We start from the raw sequence: 21129 nt of genomic DNA on the forward strand, positions 1-21129 counted from the left end.
GCTACTTATAAATTTTATTTTAGTGTAAATTAAACAGTGATGGAGCTATTTTCTTGGGTTGATTGGTTAGGGCAACTGCCTTCTTTGTAGTGCATGCGGTCTGATAAATAAAGCAGGAATAAATCATAAAGAACCCTGAAAAAGGAGACTCATAGCTCATTAACATTCTGCAGGTGTATCAACAAGGCAAGATTTAATTAATCAATGTAAGACCAAAGGATGTCAAAATTATCACAAAGGGAGGTAGTGAAATCCTGTGAAAAACACCACTGAGGTACAGCATGTAAATAGAATTCACATATTTTAGACACACTGTGAATGCAGAATTGTAGGAGTGTAGGCTGTTGCTAGAGTCCTGTGGGGCTTTGGTCAGTGCTGGGTGACAGGCAGGGAGGGTAGTTACACTGCCTGCAAGAGTAGGAGAATCTGCAAGTGGTGAGAGATTGCCCAGGAAGGGCTGGCTTTGATTTTGACTAGGCTGAGTTGCCACTGGTGGCTAACAACCTTAATGAAGTAGCACAGAAACATATTTTTTTTCATCTACAACAGTTCTAGCTGCTCCTGCAGGAAGGAGTAGGGCCTCACAAAGGAAAATGGAAACATAAATCCTTGTCCTTCTCTAATCTGAAGCATTGCTATTGCTGGGTTTCTGAACTATTGCCTTTAAAATGTGACCAGAGTGAGTCTGTAGAAGGGAAATATATCCATACATGTGTAGTAAACACAGAACAAAAATAGTGAGAATAAATGAATGAGGAGTACCTGTTGAGCTGAGGGAGAAAAAGATCAATTGTAATAATTGCAAGTAATTTTATCTTCAGCATGCTAAATGCTTTCATTTGAATGACTTTTTACCTGGGCAAACTTGCTCTTGAAGATGGGAGTAGAGGTAAAAAGAACGTACTCTCCTTGGCTAAGAAGTCTCTGACTGTCATACGTAATGGGCATCTGATTGTTCTTAGAATCAAATTTGCTATTCATTTTGCCCACCCATTTTCCCTTTAGTCCCATGCAGAATATATCGTGCAGTCCCAGGCAGAAACCTTCTGTGGTCTGAAAGGTGCTTGTAAGAACCCTCCCAGCACCTCATGTTGATGGATCTGACACCTGGGCAGAGGCTGAGGAACTTTGGCAACAGCCCAGGGAGGGTTCTCTCAGCCCTGTAAGTCTTTATCTTGGGCTCCTTCCTGCCCCTTACCTGTGTCCTCCTCTGTGTCTGCTGGTGATGGGCCTGGGAGAAACTCGGGCCAGGTGTTTTTTGGGTTTGCCCACCCACCATCCTCTCTGTGATCGTTAGTGTGTCTGCTTTTTATCCCACCCCTTAACAAAAGACTGTTTTCTTAGCTTTTTTGTTTTGGTTTGGTTGGGGTTGTTTGCTTGTTTGTTTTTATTTTGTTTTTTCTTTGTTTGTTTTTATGTGTAGGGTTTTTTGGTTCTATTTGTTTTTGGGTTTTGGTTTTGGTTTCAATCTAACCCTAGCCACCGACTCTTAAAAAAAAATCCAGTTAATGGAGAAAGCTGCAGCATTACTCCTTAGCAATGCAGACTGCCAAGAGCACATTAAATCCTATCTTCTGCTCTGTTCTCTGGCTTTTCATAGTACATTGGGCAAATTGATTGGATTTGGCATTAGGGAGTAAATTACAGAGTCAGTCATGAATGTACAGTAACAGCTGTCTTTTAGTTAGATGGGCTCAAGTACCATAGCATCTGCATGTGTGCCTCTCCCTTCCTAGGACTGGCAGGTAAAGAGCTCTCAGGCCATTTTTATTTTCATTATTCAATATCTTTAGTGATGAATAGCCACCTAGCTCTGACACAAAAGTCCTGGCAGGCAGCACAGTACATCACAACCAACCTGCTGTTTTCAGCATTGGCTCCAGTTCACTTGCCTACACAATTCCCCAAGCTCATTCTCTTGAGTGCAGCCCATGCCCTGAGCCATGAAGCTCTGCAGAGCCACGTCCCAGGAGATTGATCACCAGCCTTGGCCATGAACAAGACTGTTCAGCAGCTTCATCCAAATACAAGAAAGCAACAGGAATATATTAAGCCCCATTCTTTGCAGCATCTCCATGAATACAGGAGGAAGGTCATGGTCATCTGGCAGTTTTCCAAAGCAGTGCAACAGCATCCTGAAATGAGCATAGCTGAAGAGGCTGTCAGCAGAAGCAAGAAATCTAGCTGGCAAGAAACCACAAGAAAACCTCAGGCATAATAAGGTAAAGTATCAATATTACAGCATAGCTGTCAAGCCACCAAAGCAGGTCTTTCTACAATACATAGAACAGATCCTCAGTGGAGGTAATCACTGCAGTCTCCATTATCAGACTGAACTACATTCCAGGAAGATACCCATTTACCAGGAGCAAGAAGTGCAGACAGATTGCTCAAAATTGAGTGGAAGTGACTTAAAACAGCTAAGGGAATTTAATACAGAAAAAAGTAAAGTTACTCATATGAGGATATTATTTTCTTAAACTGTAATTATAATTACTGTTCATGGGTTGAATACTACTAATAAAATGAGAATTTAAGGTTACGTCTTTTAAGAAAATAAGAATATTGCCAATAAAGCATGAGATTTTTAAGAGCCATTAAAACATATCAGTCAGAAGTATTGAAGAACAAAAATTATTAGGAAATAGAGAACAAACAGAAGTCATCATGATGTGGTTAGTATGAGATAGTGATGCCTTTTAACATGTATGCAGTTCTGATATCCTTGTTTCTGACAGAATACAATAAACCTGAAGAAGGTGAAAAGAGGAGCAACAGGGATGGGTGATATGGTTTAGGGGTGACAGGAATAGTGCTGCATTTGTGGTTGGACTTGATGATTTTGAAGGTACTTTCCAACCTTGATGGTTCCATGAATCTGTGATAGAGATCATCCACTTTATCCACCTTGGATATGGTCTGTGACCACAAAGCGCAGACTACATAGATTAGGACATTTAATTCAGAAGATAGCCATCTATAAAATTATGGGTGGCAAAGTAAGGGTGACTTCTCTTTGTCTGCTCCAACAAAAAAAAATTAAGAGGCATCAAACAGAAGTAAGAGATGGCAGATTCAGAATAAAACAGGAGATGCTGCTTCACACTGAGAAAATGGGGGATTTTTTTGCCACAAACACTGGGTAGGAATAATATTTGGAAGCTGGATAATTATCTAATTACCATGCATTTATACTTCTCTGGAGGTGTGAGCTGTTGGCCACTGTTTTGCACGGGGCCAATTTGAAAAAAAAAAAAAAGAAAAAAAAAATCTAAAAGTGCACAGGCCAAACAGTGCAAGGATGATTCTGGCATTATTTTGTTTCCTTATCAGCAGTTTCTTAAGTAGTCCCAGAAAAGCTTCTCCTGCTAGTACTAGTCATTGTCAGTGTAGGGAGGTGTGTTTGAAAATGTCCTTGTTGGCTTCTTGGCCCACTTACTGGTCTGCACATGGTCACAGAATTGGGTCCCCCCCTTAGTGGTCCAACCAGCACATTTCAAAATGACTAAGTCACTGGTTACTTTGCCATAACAGACAGACCTAGATAGGAAAGGCCCTTGTCAGACACATGTTATAAAGTATGTTATATTTTCTTGGGCCACAGTAAAATCTGCATGAGGAGAATGCCAGGTATTGACAAAAAACACTTTGCATGCTTTCTTGTCAGTCCAATGGGGCAGTTTTTTGTGTGCTAACATATATAAGTGTGTATATATATTTATATCTATACTTACCTTTCATTTTATCTTACACTTTTCTTGAAGTAACTTCATTTTTCAATCCCTGGTTATCAAGATCAGGCTAGTACCTTTGTCTTCTGTGATACACTCAGATCATCTGCAGTTAGTAGTGTACAATATGGTTTCAGTTTTGCTTGTGAATTAACTCTGCAAAACGTATTTGGTTGTTTGCATTTTTAAACACAGATTGGGTCCATGGAAATGCAGAAGTCCTTGCATGGGGACAGAGCACGCTGGGTATTGCTGTAATGGTGCTGGGATGGAGCAAATCATCTGAGCCAGATCAGTCTGAAACTAGAGAGCCACTGAGCCTCTGTGCGTTACCTTTTGAAGGCTTTATATTCCAATAACTTTATAAGCTCGTGTACAATATGGCACAAATGCACAGAGCAAATCTTAATTGAGTGCTGAATATGAGTCACTGGGCCCTTCCAGAAAACATGCAGTTAGCAGCAGTTCATGAAGTTATAATACTTGCAAAATGTGCAGGCTTTTCCTCCCCACAAATTACCCAAGATTTGCCTCCAAGATTTTTCAATGCTGACTTTAAATTCAGCATGACAACTCATCTCTCTGAGTGGAGGCTAGGATAGATTTACTAGGAAACAACAGTCAAGTTTGAAAGAAAACAAACAACTAAACAAAAAAAATCCCTAAGAAAACACAGAAGAAGCATCAGTGTGACTTTTTTTCACTTGGAGTAAATATGGAATCCAGCTGCTGACAGTATCATGATGAAAATGCTATGCTTTGTCTCTTGAGACCAGCTCCCACTAGGAAGGTTGAGGGTTAGAGTTATTAGAGATCATGTTCTTCATCATGAGGATAAGGCACTTAATTGTAATTTATGAATCAAATACTGCTATGGGAAGCTACACCTTGTTCTACAGCTTGCTTCTTTAATGACCACCAGCTGCTACAGCTGTTCTGCCCGTGCAAACCCTTTGTCATCAACAGCTGTGACTTTGATTGTCCTCTTCTCCTAGAAGAGTCTCTGTGGTTTTTTTTTTGAGTATATGCAGAAATGCTCTTCCATGCCTAAGTCTTGAAAAAATACTACAGATAAATGCTCTGCCTTCACAAATGGATTTGGTGGGATAGCATTTTACCCATGAAGTCCAAGAAATAAGGTGTTGTAGGGCACTGCTATGGTCTTAATTCTAAATGAAACATGAAGCTACCAAAATACACAATCTGGTGGGGGCTGAAAAGTCCTTATCTCATGGGGGGGTGGGGGGGAAAAGAAAAACTTTATCAAATTCCAGACAGTGCAGCACAAGAGCTGTTTGGAAATGCTATGCAATTTAGATGGGGAAAAAAGTATTCTCCAGCTTTGATTAGTCTGATTGTTACCCCATCCCAGCTCCAAGCGCTGTTTCTGTGTTGGCCCTTGGGAGGTGTGAGAGCTCACTCTGTAGTTTCAGTTCACTCATGACACTGTACATAAGGGAAGGCCCTAGACTGGACATTCTATTTCTTTTCCTCTCTAGGCTCTTCCCCCACCCCAAATACCCTCTTAAATGACTACTTTTTGTTTCAAACAACAAGGCTGAACAGGTGAAATTTTAAATAATGATTGAGGATTTTTTTTATTCATTTAAGTTTCAATATCATTACAGAAAATGTTATGGTACAGAGTTGTTTAACATTAGTTTTATTTCTTTGCTCATTTAATTTCCACACGAATGCTGGTAACACTAATATCTGTACAAGATCAGTCTTTGATTTTTTTTAGTTTTTAGTTCTGTACATTTTTAAATGTATTGGTTAAAAAGGCTGTCAGCACTTAAGGAAGCAATTTTTTTGTTTGTTGAAATAAAAGGTATCCAGTTACTGCCCAAGAGTACTGAGCTGGGTGGCTGCTGGGACAAGAGACATCCCTGAATGCACGGCGAGGTGAGAAAACCTCGGGGCTTCATTGGGTTCCCAGTGCAGCCACTCTGCTTTTGGCACTGTGCACATCAACACGAGATACAAGATAAAGAACAAGCAGAAGCTCTCTGTGAAGCGGTTATGAAGCATACTAATAAGGGAAATCCAAGTGTTGTCTACGCTAGTATAAATAAGCAGACAGCCTTGTTTTAAGAGCGTAAGTAGTTGTATCTTAAAGATGAGAAAAAACACAAGTTCTGCAGGCACCTACTGCTGTCTACTAAAAGCTACCGCTATCAGAACTAGCATTGAACACACAAAGCAATTGCAAGAAAAGGAAAAAGTTGCTTTGATATAATCAGAATAAATTTCTTTGTTAAGATTTGTTTTAAAGTTTTTTTTTTAAAAGGTATTTATTTAAATTCCATTTGAAATATATTTCAAGATGTTGACTATACTGATCAACTTTTATCCAAATCGGAAAAACTAGCTGTGCCGTTGCATATTACAGGATACAGTCAATGATATGTGGACATGCATCAAAGCTTCGCTCTTGCTGGTGACATCATAGCCTTCCAATGACCATGACATCCACCACCTCCCCCTTGTGAAGCTCCACATACTGCTCTGTCTTTGGAGGTAGCATCAACAGTCCATTGGCACTGCGCATACTCATCAGACGACTGCTCATCTGATTCCCTACAGGAGAGAGGCAGAACAATTTCAGCTGAGTCTTCAGTTAGTTCCAAATGCTGCAACACGGTGCAACAAACAAAAGCTGTTATGATGAAAGTGTTTATGTGGCTAACTTATTCACAGAGCTGCGATCTTGCTCTTCCAAGGTGGATGTAAACAGAGAACTCTGTGGAGATTTAGTCAGCCTCTCACTACACTGGCTCTCAAAACCATCACTCTTTGCTGACTGCTTTCCTATCTAGCCTCCCACATTATCTGTACTATGTATCATGTCCTAGTAAATTGCTGTTCCTATCAAAATTACTTTATTTCAATTTGTACACCTATTCCAATTGTACAAACACTAAAATCAGAACAGTCTAGAATGTTTTTAATATCCTGTTCTAGAATAAATTTGGTTAACTTTATTCTCTCTGAATAGAATAATTTAGTTTGGAAAAAACCTCCAAGATCATTAAGTCCAGCCTTTGACAGAACACCACCATTTCAACTAAACCATAGCACTAAGTGCCATGTCCAGTTGTTTCTTGAACTCTTACAGGTATGGTGACTCCATCACTTCCCTTGGCAGCCTGTTCCAATGTTCAACAGCCCTTTCAACAGAAAATTCTTCCAGTGAGCCTCCTCTTGTGAAGCTTGAGGCTATTTCCTTTTGTCCTGTCACTTGTCACCTGGGAGAAGAGACCAACCTCCACCTCACTACGGCCTGCTTTCAGGTGGTTGTAGAGAGTAATAACATCTCCTGTGATTCTCCTTTTCTCCAGGCTAAACACTCCCAGCTCCCTCAGCCACTTCTCATAGAACTTGCTCTCCAAACCCTTCACCAGGTTCACTGCCCTTCTCTAGATATTATCCAGCACCTCAATGACTTTCTTGTACTGAGGGGCTTGGAACTGAACTAATATTTTCCCTGTGGAGACTCAGTGCTTTTTGTTGAACATTTGGATGTAGCAAAAAAACAGTTGGTTGTTTAAGGACATAAATCTCTTGCAAAAGTGTCCCAGTCAGCTTTCTAGCAGTACATAGCTAAATCAGTATTCAGCTCCAGTGTTTACCTCAACTGCATCTGAGTATCCAGAAGTATTCCTAGGTGGCAAATACGACTAATAAATCCTTAGTCTGCTTTAAGAGAACATCTAGAGCCTCTGCTATCTTTCCTACTTTTCCAGTTCAGCTAAAATGACATTTCTTTCATTTGTATTCCTCCTACCTCTGTCCCAACTCGTGTTTGTTTAGTACATGCACAACAGCAAAAGGAAGCAAATGTGCCTGACTGCAAGTAAGCTTAGTGGATGTTTATAAAAAGGAATGTGTGCACATATGCAAGCAAACAGGTGTAGTGTGTTTGTGTATTAAGGCAGCTTATTCAAATAAAGGGCTTTAATGGTCAAATTGACAAGCCATATCAGCAGTGAATTTTGTACTAATGTATGTGTATGCATGTACACAAGTGTGTCAGCAAATCTGCCTAGAGAGGATTCTATGAAAAAAACATGTGCACACTCTTGGTTGTTCCCAGGCACATCTGTGGGAAGGCAAGGCTGTGTGTGTCTGTCAGTCTGTGTGACTGGCACTGACCTGTACTCTGTGCCCAAGGTAGTGGTTCTTGGTGATGCCAAGTCAGAATGCACCGATGATATTCTGGGCGGGGGTCCAATTTTACATCACATGATAACTGCAGGATTAAAAAAGGATGAACATGTCACACATTCACGTTGCACTGTCTAAGATAATGGAATAATCTGCTCAATTGTTTTTCCTTAAAAATGGTCTTTTCAAAAACTTGCATTTTGATGTCAGATGATGTCCAGTGCAAGATTAAAAGCTGTAGAAGGCAGAGACTACAGTATTTAGGGAAATATAACTGTGATATTACAGTATCAAAGTGTCTGGAGGAGTCTACATGCATTAAGGAGAATATTCCAAAGCTGTTCCTTAACTGAGAGTTTACAGATAGCATTTCTCTAGAAAAAAGCCTGGTCTCTTTAGATTACATTGCATATGATAAAAATGTTATTCGCTTTCAAAATCCTGATAGGTCTGACAAAAGGAAAATGGCCAATCTTTGAAATGAAAAGATGTACAAGGGATGGATAATAATGGAAAATACATGCAAAAGTGAAGGTAACTGCAAATTGCTCTCTTTTAGAGTATTTTAGCTGTAGATGAAATCCGGATGCTTGAAGAAGGGCAAAAGAAAGACACGGGATAAGCTCTGAGAGAAAAGTGCATAGCCAAGAACATTAAGAAAACTGCAAAAGGCAATGTATTCCTTGGTACTTTATTTGAATCAAAGACAGAAGAAGAAGATGCCTTGCATCTACATCAAATAGAGTTACACCATCCATGATTCATTAAAAAAGTGAGAAGAGTTTAAGGAATTTATATTGTTTAGGACGGGGGGAGTCATGTTTCTTATATAAACAGCTCAACCAAAAGGTTTTAAAGTTTGTATTTTCTGTTGCTAATACAGAACTATCCAACTTTAGATATTCGCAGATCACTCTGCATTTTTTACCATAGCCTAAAACAAATGTCTTTTTTAAACAGGAGAGAGTCCTTCCTTCCTTCCTGACTGGCAAATGGCTGTCTCTGCATCTGTATATCTTGCTCCATTAGAGGGCCATCTAACTCTAAAAAATTATGGGACTGAATATTACCATTAACAGAGACTGAGAATGTGCCTCTATTTGTGTGAATGTCCTTCCAATGCCAGAACTAGCCTAGGACTCAGATTCCACAAACACAACAGTCTTTCAGAGCCCAAAGAGCTGTGCTTCAACATCTTGAGAGAATTTTTAAATAGAGAACAAGTTTCTTACCCTGGCTTTGATGATGGTGGGCCGAGGATCCAGGATACCCTGCATTTTCCTCAGTGCAGGAACAACAAAGAGATTGCAGGTGACGACAGCTGACACAGGATTGCCTGTAGGACAAAGAACAGTTGGTGGTGATGCCCTCTTGGTTTATTCTGAAATGCTGAAAGTGAACTCATATTTTTATAGCAATTTCACTCTACAGAACTCTACAGAGCTTTCCATGCTATGTACTGCATACAGTACAGACTGCAGTGGCGTGTGGCAAGGGGCATGTGGCAAGTACACCCTTGGAAAGCTACACTCTGGATGATGTGTGCTGAGGCCCTGCTCTGACCAGAATTATCCTACGTTCCTCAGGCCTCATCATTTGCCTCTGTTCTTCTGCTATCTTTGCTTACATTTGTGTGGGGCTGGAGCAGTTAATTGTGCACAGTTATTGGGTCTACCCTCACAGGGCTCTTTATTCGTGGCTAATGGTTCCCAGACACCAAGGGAAAAATAACTTTCAATTCCCTATCAGAGTAGCAAAATGCTTTAGGACAAATTCTGAGGAGAATCCTACTGATTTACATGTTTTCTCTTGACTCAGAAAGAGAGGTGTATGACCAGCTGTCAAACACCACTGTCTTACATATCTGGACTTCCCTAGACAGCAGTTTTAAAATAAATACTATGATCAGTTGGATGTTCTACTGATCTCTCCCCTGTAAGAAACTGTAATGCAGCAACTAAAGCAAGAGAAGGTAAAAGCACTAGAGATACATCTGAAAACTACCATCTTATCAAGAACAGGATTCCTTGTGTAGTCAAAATTCATGGAAAGCCAGAGCAATAAGAATAAAATTAATTCCTCCTCATTTAGAAGGACAGGAATCCATAAGGAAATGTTTATTCTGAAGGAGTGCTTTCCTAGGGCACACAGCCAGCAGCAGTGCAGCCGTGCTGCCCTCTTTTGGTTCCACAGCATGAGCACGATAAACAAAGATATTCCATGACATGTTCCTTGGCACTCCCTCATTTTTCTCTCCATTTTCAGTCTGTCAGAGTGGATGCACTGACTTACAGCCACAGGATATTTATAGTGAAGGTGCAGGGAGCTATAGGATAAAAACATTAAAAAAAAAAACCTATGAAAAATGTCAGCAAATTGTTGGATGAAAGAAATCATTAAGACCTGTACCAGAAAATTCTGAGGACAGGGACAAAAAAGAACTCCTTAGCACATCCCTGTAAATCCATGTCTTCTGGAAATTTCTGACAAAATCTTACAGGTGCCTTCCTTAGGGGTCAACAGCAGGCACAGGTGCTGTGAAGTGTCACTTTTCTGTTTCATGTCTGTCATCTATACACAGCAACGAAAGTAATCCACAAAACATCTTACCTGGGAGCGCAAAGATTATTTTTCTTACGCCATCAATATCCAGAGTCGCAAAAGTTGTTGGCAGGCTATGGAAAAAGAAAATTATTTAATATCTGCATTAGAATTTGACTGAACATTATTGTATTATTTCAAACATTTTGAAATAAAAGAAAACAAAACAGGACATCTCTTTCTCAGCAATTCATTAGCACCTGCTGCTTATTCCATACTGGAGGTATAATCCTCTCTTTGTGGTGACAGAATAATTTTTCTTGAAATTCAACTGTAAAGTTTTAAATACACAAATTTGGAAAGGAAATATCTAAAAGGAAATGAACTAGTTATCAAGAATCTAAATCTTGTCTTCATGCTAGAAACCAATTAACAATGAAGTAATACTAGAATTATTCAATTACAGAGCTGTGTTTGGTTTTCATACAAGAGTTTCCAATTTTCCATAACATTGGTGACTCTAATTCTCTTGCTCCAGTCTCTACAGCAGTACTGACAAGGGTGCAATATTTCTGAGCAGCAAATGCTAACTAGTTTGCAGATGAACAGATTCAGATACGCAGGCAGAGCTGCAGCCAGGTGATACCCTGGTCTATCAAAGAAAAGCTCTCTCTGCCTTTCAGAGCTGCTCAGTGATCTTTGGTGACTTTCTGTGAAGGCTATTACTGTTACACAAATAGGACAGTAATGTGATAACTCAAGAATGTGGCTGGCAAAGAAAAGGGACTCATCCATGAAAACAGAATTCTATGTTAATGTAATCCTTTCAAACATCAGAAATTATACCTTATAGGAGCAATAATTAGACTTATTTCCTTGGTTTTATTTGGAACTGACTAGTACCACCTGGTCAGCAGATGATAGTTTACAACTTTGGAGGTTTGCTGCACTTTGATAATTATCACTTAAGTTTTGTATCTGCTAAGATTCATCAATATTCCACTTTACCAGGGGAAGTTAGTGTTTGACATTCCTGTTTTAACATGCCTCCAACATGATGGGAATTATGTGCTACACCTCCAACTGTTATAACCACTGCATAAACCAATGGACAAAAAACTGACGTGCTAATTCATATTTACTGGAAACTCTGAATTCTCATATGACATTTCAACACCATCCCTGGTAGAATCTTCCAGTACTTCCTTCTGTCAGTGCAGCTAGACAAGATAGCCTTACATGAGCTCAGCAACTTCCAGACTAAGTGGAAGGATGGTAAAACCCAGGCACCACCCTGTACTCATGAAGCACATCAAATACAGGCATACAATGAATTCTGACTTCACTCTTGGAACTTACTCAAGGGATTTTTTTCCCAATATAGTAAGCACAATCTACAATCTTTTATGAAGCAGATAATAAAATCCAAGGTACAATATTTGCTATTGCATTACAGCTTTTTCTTCTAGAAAAAGAGAGTGCTTATATTCTCAGTAAGAACAGATGAGCAGATGTTTTGGTAACAATAAGAAATACCTTTCTTGTGGCATAAAATGAAAAGGGACATTTAGGGAAAAAAAACAACTAACAACAACAACAACAAAAAAAACATTTCTTGAAGTTTTTCCAGTTAGATATTAAAAGTTGATTGCTGCAGGTCTACAGAGGACTCACCAGAAGAAAAAATTATGTTTGCTTACAAGTAAGCCAGAACCAGAATTTAATACTTTGAATTCTCTAAATCCAGTCATTCATTCTTGTCAGCAGCAGAGACTTGAGTGCAGATTCTGCTTCTGGGACTTCCCTACATCAGTTGTAGCAGTATGACAGAAGCAGTGAGCAATTTCCATGCCTGGGCTACATCCACCATGGGAAGAAACAAGTTTTAGCTCACTCATTCCTTTTGTGAAAGGGAGGTGGTGGTAGAAGCAGCACAAGCACCAAGCCCACACGTAGTTCTTTACCAGACTGTACGCAGAGACAGTAGAAGTATTTGTCTGTTTTCACAGCAAACACCCACTTGCAGCTCTGCTCTGTGACAACAGTTCTGGGCTAGAGGGAATCATTCTGCAAAGCTGTGTTTGATCTTGTGCAGCTGGACCATTCTGACCCAGACTGCAAACAAACTGCCCTCCACAGGGAGTGAGGCAGAGGTGCAGACATCTTTCTGCTCTTGTACTGGGAAGAAAAGGGAACTCTGTTTTCAGCATGTGTGATTTTCACTTTCTCTACAGAGCACACTTCCAGACTCACTGATGAGCAGTGCCACAGCACAGAAAAGCAATGGTGAAACAGTTTTCTGAGGCAAACTGAACACATGAAAGACTCTGCTTACTTTAAAATTACTATGCTCAATATGCCAGTTAGACAAAGCTTTGTAAATTAGCTGTCATTCCACCTCTCTCAAGGAACTATTTGTAGGAATATAATTTATGCAAATTTTGAAATGAAATGCGATGCTCTTTAAGCAAACTGGCCATTTAATGACCTTGTATTTCCTGGTAATTTCATGGTAACATCAATGGGAGCTCCGTGATCACACTAAAGGCTGTGGCAATGTCTATACCATGCTGGTTTCCCACCAGTCCCCAAACCTGATTTGCAACAGTTATCAGAGAAATATCTTTTACTGATAAAAAAGATAATCTCTCTGTTCTAGTTAATTTCATCCATAAAGATGATGACTAATCTGAAGAATACTGTTTTTGCTGCTTTTCCCACATATATCTATCCTGTGGTTTATAGTACATCTGGAAAAGGGAAATCTACTGAAGCACTTCACTAGGATATTTGGCCCAATGTAGCCTCCATCTAGGCTATCTAAACAGAATGATTTCTTACCCAGGTTTCATAAAAACTCTGCCAAAGTGAATCTGTGCGTGAAGATCAATATCCAGCACCTGTTTAAGATAGTCCTGTTTAATGAAAAAAAAATAAAAAATTAAGCAACATCAAAGTGGCTTTACATCATCTAAGCATTCAAACCAATTAATTAATAGGAAGTGAAGATGGAAATATCCTGAAAGTGCTATAGCCCAGTGGGGAATTTCCAGTATTTGAAAGAAAGTGTTTTGGAAGAGAAGAAGTAAAGAACAGATTCATTTAGGTGCCAAACCTGACTCCCTGAGGACATATATTTCCTTAAAATTCATCTGCAGCAGCAGCAGAATCTTAGAGCACCCCACAAATACCTACTACTAAAACATTCTCTATGTCAAAGATGTAAAAAAAATCTTTTACGATTCAAAGTTAAGGCTTTAAATGATTAAGTTATTTAAATTTTGTCATGGAAGCTATCTAGTTGTAGATTTAGAGATCTCCAACTACTTTTGAAATCAACACTGTACTGTAGAAATCACAGTTCTCCAGGATACTGTCTCTATTGTAATGTCTTGGGTCTAATGGTCTAATTCACAGTGGCTGGGTTTAATATTCCTTAGAAAGAAAAAACTGTGGGTGGCTTGTGAATGAGTTCAAGTTAAATGATTTTGCACAAACATGATTGATCCAGTTATTAAAACAAATTGAATTACTTGTTTAACCTTTATTGACAATTGCTGTGCCTAAAGATGTGGTACCCCATTTGTTGTGTTTAGTGAGGCTGAAGACATGGGCCATAACAGTTATCTGTGAAGACAGACTTTGACAGCAGTAAATTGGAAACACCCTGACAGTTAGCCCTTTTTATTTTCTTTTTTCTTTTTTTTTTTTTTTTGTGCATGTGTGTGTTCAAATACTTGGAAAGCAGCAACTCATTTCAGCCAGGAATTAACTCTCAATTATTAATTGCATAAACCCCTCTTTTACTTTCTGTTTACTATTTGGATGTTCACAGCTATTTCATTAAAACTGCAGAATGCTCAGCATCAGAGGGCAGACCATCAGTTGAATATGGAGCCTCCTGACTTTTGGCTGTTGCCCCAAATTCAGACTGGGGAGAAAGGAGCTGAAGGTCTGAATGTAAGACCATTTAGCAGTCCAGCCACTTCTTAGTGTTACCACGTCTGCACTGTGTTGCACATTTCCAATTTAAAGACCAGTACTTGTCCTTGATTATTTTTCTAGGCATGCTGGACAACATGGGAGTAATTGAAAGTTATTTGCACTTTTTTAATTAATTATCCGTTTTCATTATGTATCCAATGATATGATTTCTACTCAAAAATTAAACAAAACCAGCACTCATATTTCCCACCTCCTAATGACTGTCTTTAGTACCTGTTAGTTATAAAAGATGTTTATTTTACCTGCCAAACTCACAGATTCAGCCTGGGATCAAAAAGTAATTTGAGTTTTCCTTCGCATAAGTCATGATAAATAAATGTCCTGCAGGTTCATCTATGCCCTACCAGCATCTGTGTATCCCTATTTTCTTTGATGGTTTTGGCACAGGGATAATCAACAGGAACTCAATCAACAATTCTGTTAATGATTCAAAAGGCAAATATATCAGCTCACTGGGTCTCATATGTATTGCCTGTAGGACTGTCAGGTGCAAAATGTGATAAAACTATTTTTGTAACAGATAGAGCTTTCTTCAGGAAACAGATGCGCTGAGTAAAAAAATGTTATTTATATACTCAGGTTGCTTTTCAAAGCACTTTCAAAGTACCTTAATTCTATCTACATTCTACCTGCTCTAAAAATAAAAAGAAGTCTGTTGTCTTCGTGTGTTATTAAGCCAGCACCTTCCTCATCTACATAAATCATTCCTTAAATAAAAACACATTTGTAAATCACTCACATCAAGAATTAAAGGCTTCTCTGTTGTACTATGTCAATATAGAACAGAAACAAGAACAAAGGGAATGAACTTTGATGACTATTTTCCTAAGTAATTCACATGTAAGCTTTCCAGTGAAAGTAAGGTCCCTTTTTAATCAACATTAATACAAATGTAGTAGCTTGGATGACAGATTCTGGTTTGAAGTTCTTACATATATTTTAGGAAGTCAAAGTTAAATTTTGCATACCTTTTCCCCCATAGATACTCCTCCTGATGTAATGATCACATCAGCACGGCTGATACCCTCATTCAGTGCATTCAGTAAATCATCTGGGCTACAGGAAAGAACAGGCAAGCAGATTAGTGGCATGGAATTATTATGAGTTGTAATGTTAGTCTCTGTGCACACATACAGATGCATATACCCACATGTTTTAAGAGAATAATACAAGCTCTTTTCCTTCTTAAGATTCCACACTGTTCAATTCAAGGCAACAACTGCAATCTTATTAAGCGAATGCCACTCTGGCACCTTTCTGCCTAAGAACAGAAGCAGAAACAGTAGGACTCTTTAGACTGAGACTGAAGAATGCTAATACAAGTGTCTGAGTATGCAATTGGCACAGTAGGTAGTAATACAAATTGTGATTTAGATGAACTGGCAGGGATATATAAAAGCACCTGACACACAAAAATTACTGACCACCAAGCAGGCTGCAGTACTACCTCTCTAGTTTGTTCGATGTGTGCAAAAATGGGGGTGAGGCTCCACTTCAAACTTTGATCAGTGAAGAGTGGGAGTAAATCCTTTGTTTCTCTTCTCTGTTAGAAGGCTCTACAGCAAAGCCACATGTACACACTCACGTCAGCTTGCAAAAACACAATCCATCTTGTTAAAAGGTCTATTTACCTTCATGAGAAACAGTGTAATGGGAGCTTATGATATTATTCCATACAAAGAGTGTAACAAGGAGTGAAGGGTATTGGTGCCTAACTCTTTTCTTTCCATTTCAGATCTAAACTATAAACTTTGAAGTGAACATTAGATATTTAAGAGCAGTACTGATGCTAATACAGAGCTTCAAGGCACACAGTGGAGAAACTCAGTAATACAACTCACACAGGTCCAAAGGAATCAAAACCAATTTCCAATATATTAAATTCATACTTTGCATTTAACATTTGTGAACTGACCAGAAGTTGACTGGTTGCTACAACTACATGTATTGTTTCTTCAACAGTATGTTTTCACTTCCATGATCCTGAAAGTTTTTCATGGAAGGCTGTTCCTACTTTGAAGGCCATTGAAAGAGTGGGCAATAATGCTAGTGACTGTATGAAGGCCTTCACCTGGAATACAGCACCTCAGGTAAATACCACACCACAACTACAAAAATGCCATTGTGGGTGATGAATGCAGGCTGAAAATAGCATGAGGGCTGTCTTTTGGGAGCTTTGGCTGTATTTCAGCTGAAAGAACTACAGCAGTAATTTTGAAGTTCAAGCTGAAAACACAAAAGTTAGGAATATTATGCAAGTTTTAGTTGACCTTTCAGAGACTAGCAGAAACTGTTTTTCCAAATGTCTCAGAAAGACAAATTCTTTCCTCTGAGCACCCTTTCTTTGCTCATGGTTCAGCGAAATATAAGCAGCAGTTAGCATGATGTGGTGCTGTGTGCACTACAATTTATGTGACACAAGAATGACTGCACTCCCTCACTGAGTAAATAGCTCAGTGCATGCAACCTTGCACATGCCTCATCTCACCAGAGAGCCCTCAGGTGTCCTCTACTCTGGTTATGCCTTACAGGCAGAAAGACTCAAGACTCTTTCTTCACAATGTCCAGTGACTGAAGCACCATGTTCTTTGGCATCACAGTGTAGTCATCTTGCACAGCTTTATTACCTGTGCTGGGTTACACCCCTCTCTAGGGTCAGATTGTTTTGTAAGAGGTAGGCAACAGGATAACTGCAGAAAGGAGGGCAGGGTGCTGCAGACTGCAATCAATAAGATAGGATTATTGATTACTACCACCTTTTTAAAAAATAGTGGCTGCAGTATTGTGCCATGTCATCATGACAGTTGTTCAGGGTAGTGGGTATCTTGGATACTCTTAATGACCTATGAAGAATATCTGAACCGTTTTCTTTGGGAGAAAATAAATGGGTTCAAGCAAAACCATCTCCTTTGTTCTTTAGGAAACTGAGACATTTTATCAGCTGCCCCTTCTGAAATCTTGGGATCATTTTATCCAAGACCCAGCATAAGTCAGCACTAGTCATCAAAGGAAAGTAGAAAGAAGCAAGTCTGCTGTTGGCTACTTTTTCAAAACCAATTGTCTCGTATTGGTTGTCTAAGTAGTGTCTGTATGTAATAAGATACTGTTTAAGATTATTATAGAGTTTGTAATAGGAAAAGTATCTCAAGATCTAAGTATTCCTTAATCCTTGCCAGTGAAGCTGGTTGGAATGCAGCAAGGAATAAATATTCATTACATAGGTCGATACTGGCATTCCTGAGGCTCAGACATATGCCACCATCACCAGCCTAAGACTGCTCTCAGTACATTTTTCTCATTAGGTTGTGATGGAGCTGAGGACCTTATCTGGAGCTTGCTCCTGGCTGTTTAATTTTATCTTGTTTAATTATTTAGAAGTTATCCATAGGTAGCAAGACTACCTGTCTGAGGAGATGCTAATTCTGGATAATGAAGTAGGCTTGCTTTCAGTTGTGGTTTGAGAATAATGGAAGGAACAGTAAAAAGCAAACAAGTATATATGTAACTGTTGTTAAAGTTAAATAGAATGGAAGTGAAGCTACTTACATATGGAATATATATATGTGTGTGTTTATATATATATTAAATCACTTAACAAAGGAAAACAATCAATAAATCCCCCTCCGCCTCCAAATAAGCCTAAACTCAAACCAGGTGAGGACTCAATTCACATCTTATGAGGGCAGCATACCACTGGACTAGTTCATCATTCATGTATTTTTATTTTGTCATGTAAAAAGCTGAATATGACTGGACTAGGTGCATTTTTAGAATTCCCAGTAGAATGAACTGTATAATACAGTTTTCTTCAGCATTTTTTTTTAACCATGTGTATAGTACAAGGCATTAAAAAATTCTAACCAGCCAATAGCACTGTATGTCATCTTCAACATAGTTACAAAATGAATTTAATTTTTCCAAAAGGAAAGATGTGATAGAAATTTTGTTGCTAATTTTTAATAGAAATATTATGTTAGTTTGGCTTTTATTCTCAAAAAATGAGACAGAATTCCCTCCCTTCCTGTTGCAGAAAATGTCTCTTTTTTGACATTTTTTGGCAGGCTTCTTTTTGTCACTCAGGTCTGCTTAACTTTATGTTGTACTAAGGCTGGTAGTTCCATGACTCTGCAACTAGCACCAAACACTCCTTACAGGAGTCACCTGTTGCAATATTCAATCAATACTGTAGTGAACATCTCCCATGCCTTTAGTGGATTTAATGCAGAGAGTTATTACTCAAATTGCATATTAACACTGAGTTGATATAATCAGATAACAAGACACTACTTCTTGTTTCATTTGTTGTGCAACAGTGATCAGCTCCTTTAGACTGAAAAAGGAAATGAGAGGGAATAAATAATGAAAACTATTAAATTCTGAAAAAACAGACAAGATAACTTTGAAATCTGAGTATAGCATGACAAGATTGTTTTGAAAGGCAGGTCACAAATCACCATGAAGCTAAGAAATAACACTCACTGTCTGAGCAGCTACAAATCAGAAGCTATATTCTGAAGCAGGACAGGACACCAGATTAGCTAGATTAATGGTCTAATTTACTACAATAAATCCTTTAAAATATCTTATCAAAGTGCTATTCTTGGAATTTTTTCCTTCATGGACAGAACTGTAACAGGTGCTTAGATATAATGGTGAATGTCTTAATCAATGTAAAGTAGATTTCGATGGGAAAATTTCCAGATGGCAAAACTACTCTGTTTCATTTGGTGATTTTCAAAGTCAGAGTGACATTGTGCACAAAAAAGGGAGTGTGCTTTTCTAATATGCAGTTACTTATTCAAAAGTTAGTACTCAGATATGTTTCAGATCACATCTGCTCATCTTTTTGTTAATACCTTGAAGAAAATTTGTTATTTAAGGACTGCATACAGTTTATGAAACTATTCATATACATAAATAAGGAACAAATCCAAACCTCCTTTTTCACACCTGGAGCAGATTGTGTCTACACAAACATGATGTGTATTGTGCATACATTTTTGAAACTGAATAGTGATTGCATAAAGAGTGCATGTATTTTTAAGTAGATCTTTACATTCTCTGCTATTTTTGTCAGTCTGGTAAACAGAGTATCTACTCTACTATCCCTTCTTGTTCAGTTCTATGGAACAGAATAAGCAGAACAATCTGGCAATTAGTTGGAGGGTAACTATTGTATAATGGCAGCAGCAGGTATCCAGTAAGAAGATGTGTGACATTGCAGCTGACACTTGCTTTCATTGATTTGAAGAGAGGAGCAGCAGTACACCAGGAACACTTTCTGGATTCATGAAAAATTCTAGCTATCAAAGTTAGTTTGTGGAAAACTTATTCAACACTTGAACTGTCAAGTGAGCTGTCTTTGAACTGAAAAGATATACAAGAAAGCTTAAGAGCTTGATCAAGAAAATGATGCAAGCTTCATTAAAACAGACATCAGGCATGTAAATTTTCTCTTTTCCACTCTCAAAAGAAATAGCTACATTATAGACAAGACCAAAGAATTCTCTGTGTTTTAAGTGCCAGTTTGAAGTACCCTAAATTACAGTGTAATTTTCTCTTTCACATAGAAATCAACATATGTTAATTCACTTTTGTTGATCCTATTGTTGTGCTACACTGTCATTAATTATCAATCTTTCAGCTTTTTCTTAGCAGCAGCAGTTCGATACATGAAATTAAACTGCTCAGTTTTATAATTTAATATAGAAAACAAATAACAGCAAATGTTCAAAAAATCACCTACCACTCTGCAGTAAAATGGGTGATCCCTGTTAAAATTGAACTGGAACCTTTAGTTAGGACTGACTTATCAAAACCATTGTCACAGTGCAAAATCTGTAGCTCACTACTGATTCCCAGGACCATTTCCAGCACATTCATTTTCACAGGAGTCCCATTCATTCAATGTAACCTCATTACCTGACAGACACTTCCAGTCCTTGCTGTCCATTGCCCTATACAGCTGTTACTATTGGATGACTAACTGAAATACTTCTGTTGTTTTATTTCTCTATGCAGGAGCCTGGGCTTTTGTAAACCCAGGTCTTCTGGTAACCTGTACTTGCAAAATGTGTGCATGCACCATCACAGTCAGCAACTTAAACCTGTGTGCTTTACAGGGATACTGGACACAGATACAGAAAGACACACATGCACCATAATGCACCAGATGCATGCACAAGTGTCTGTTGTGAGTTCAAAAGCAGAGTGGGCCAATCTTTCTTGCCTACTGTTTTACTCTATTTGAAAGTACCTCAGGTATTTCAGTTATATGCTGAAAGACATGATTCTTCACAAATTCTGAGGAGCTACAGATTTCTGGACACACAATGAAAACAGAAGTGATTAGCAGTAATCCTACGCAATCACACTAAAGAGCAAAATAGTCCAGCTGCTCTCTTAACAACAGTAGTTGACTGTAAACTTCAGAAGTCTGGAGGTGCCCTGAGCTTAGCACATTCTGGATATATTCCCACAAACTGGCAACAGTGGTTTGTACTACTTTTGCATCTTAGAAGTCTCTTATCTGCTGAACAGATGTTCCAGAAGAACAGGTTTAACTGAGGTACTAAGACCTGCTAGAAATTCCCCTTGCATGCAAAGATCCCAGTCAAACTTCTAGTTCTATCTCCAAAATAACAAAGAATTTACCAAATTAAAATTTTCATCAAATAACCAATAG

General features: G+C 38.6%; 1 protein-coding gene across 7 annotated transcripts in view; it reads right to left on the bottom strand.

The window, feature by feature from the left end:
• Positions 1 to 5409: 5409 nt before the first annotated feature.
• The window catches only part of GPHN (gephyrin), a 273967-nt gene continuing 258247 nt past the window's right edge, over positions 5410 to 21129 (bottom strand). For all 7 annotated transcript variants that reach the window (XM_062495959.1, XM_062495956.1, XM_062495957.1 and 4 more), the window contains 6 exons: positions 15413 to 15500; positions 13281 to 13354; positions 10509 to 10573; positions 9131 to 9234; positions 7887 to 7983; positions 5410 to 6311 (listed from right to left, as the gene is read on the bottom strand). In XM_062495959.1, the coding sequence (XP_062351943.1) occupies positions 6178 to 6311; positions 7887 to 7983; positions 9131 to 9234; positions 10509 to 10573; positions 13281 to 13354; positions 15413 to 15500 (562 nt within the window). In that variant the 3' untranslated portion in view covers positions 5410 to 6177. The remainder of the gene's footprint in view (positions 6312 to 7886; positions 7984 to 9130; positions 9235 to 10508; positions 10574 to 13280; positions 13355 to 15412; positions 15501 to 21129) is intronic.

This window comes from Cinclus cinclus, chromosome 6, assembly GCF_963662255.1.
Source record: "Cinclus cinclus chromosome 6, bCinCin1.1, whole genome shotgun sequence".
Lineage (NCBI taxonomy): Eukaryota > Metazoa > Chordata > Aves > Passeriformes > Cinclidae > Cinclus > Cinclus cinclus.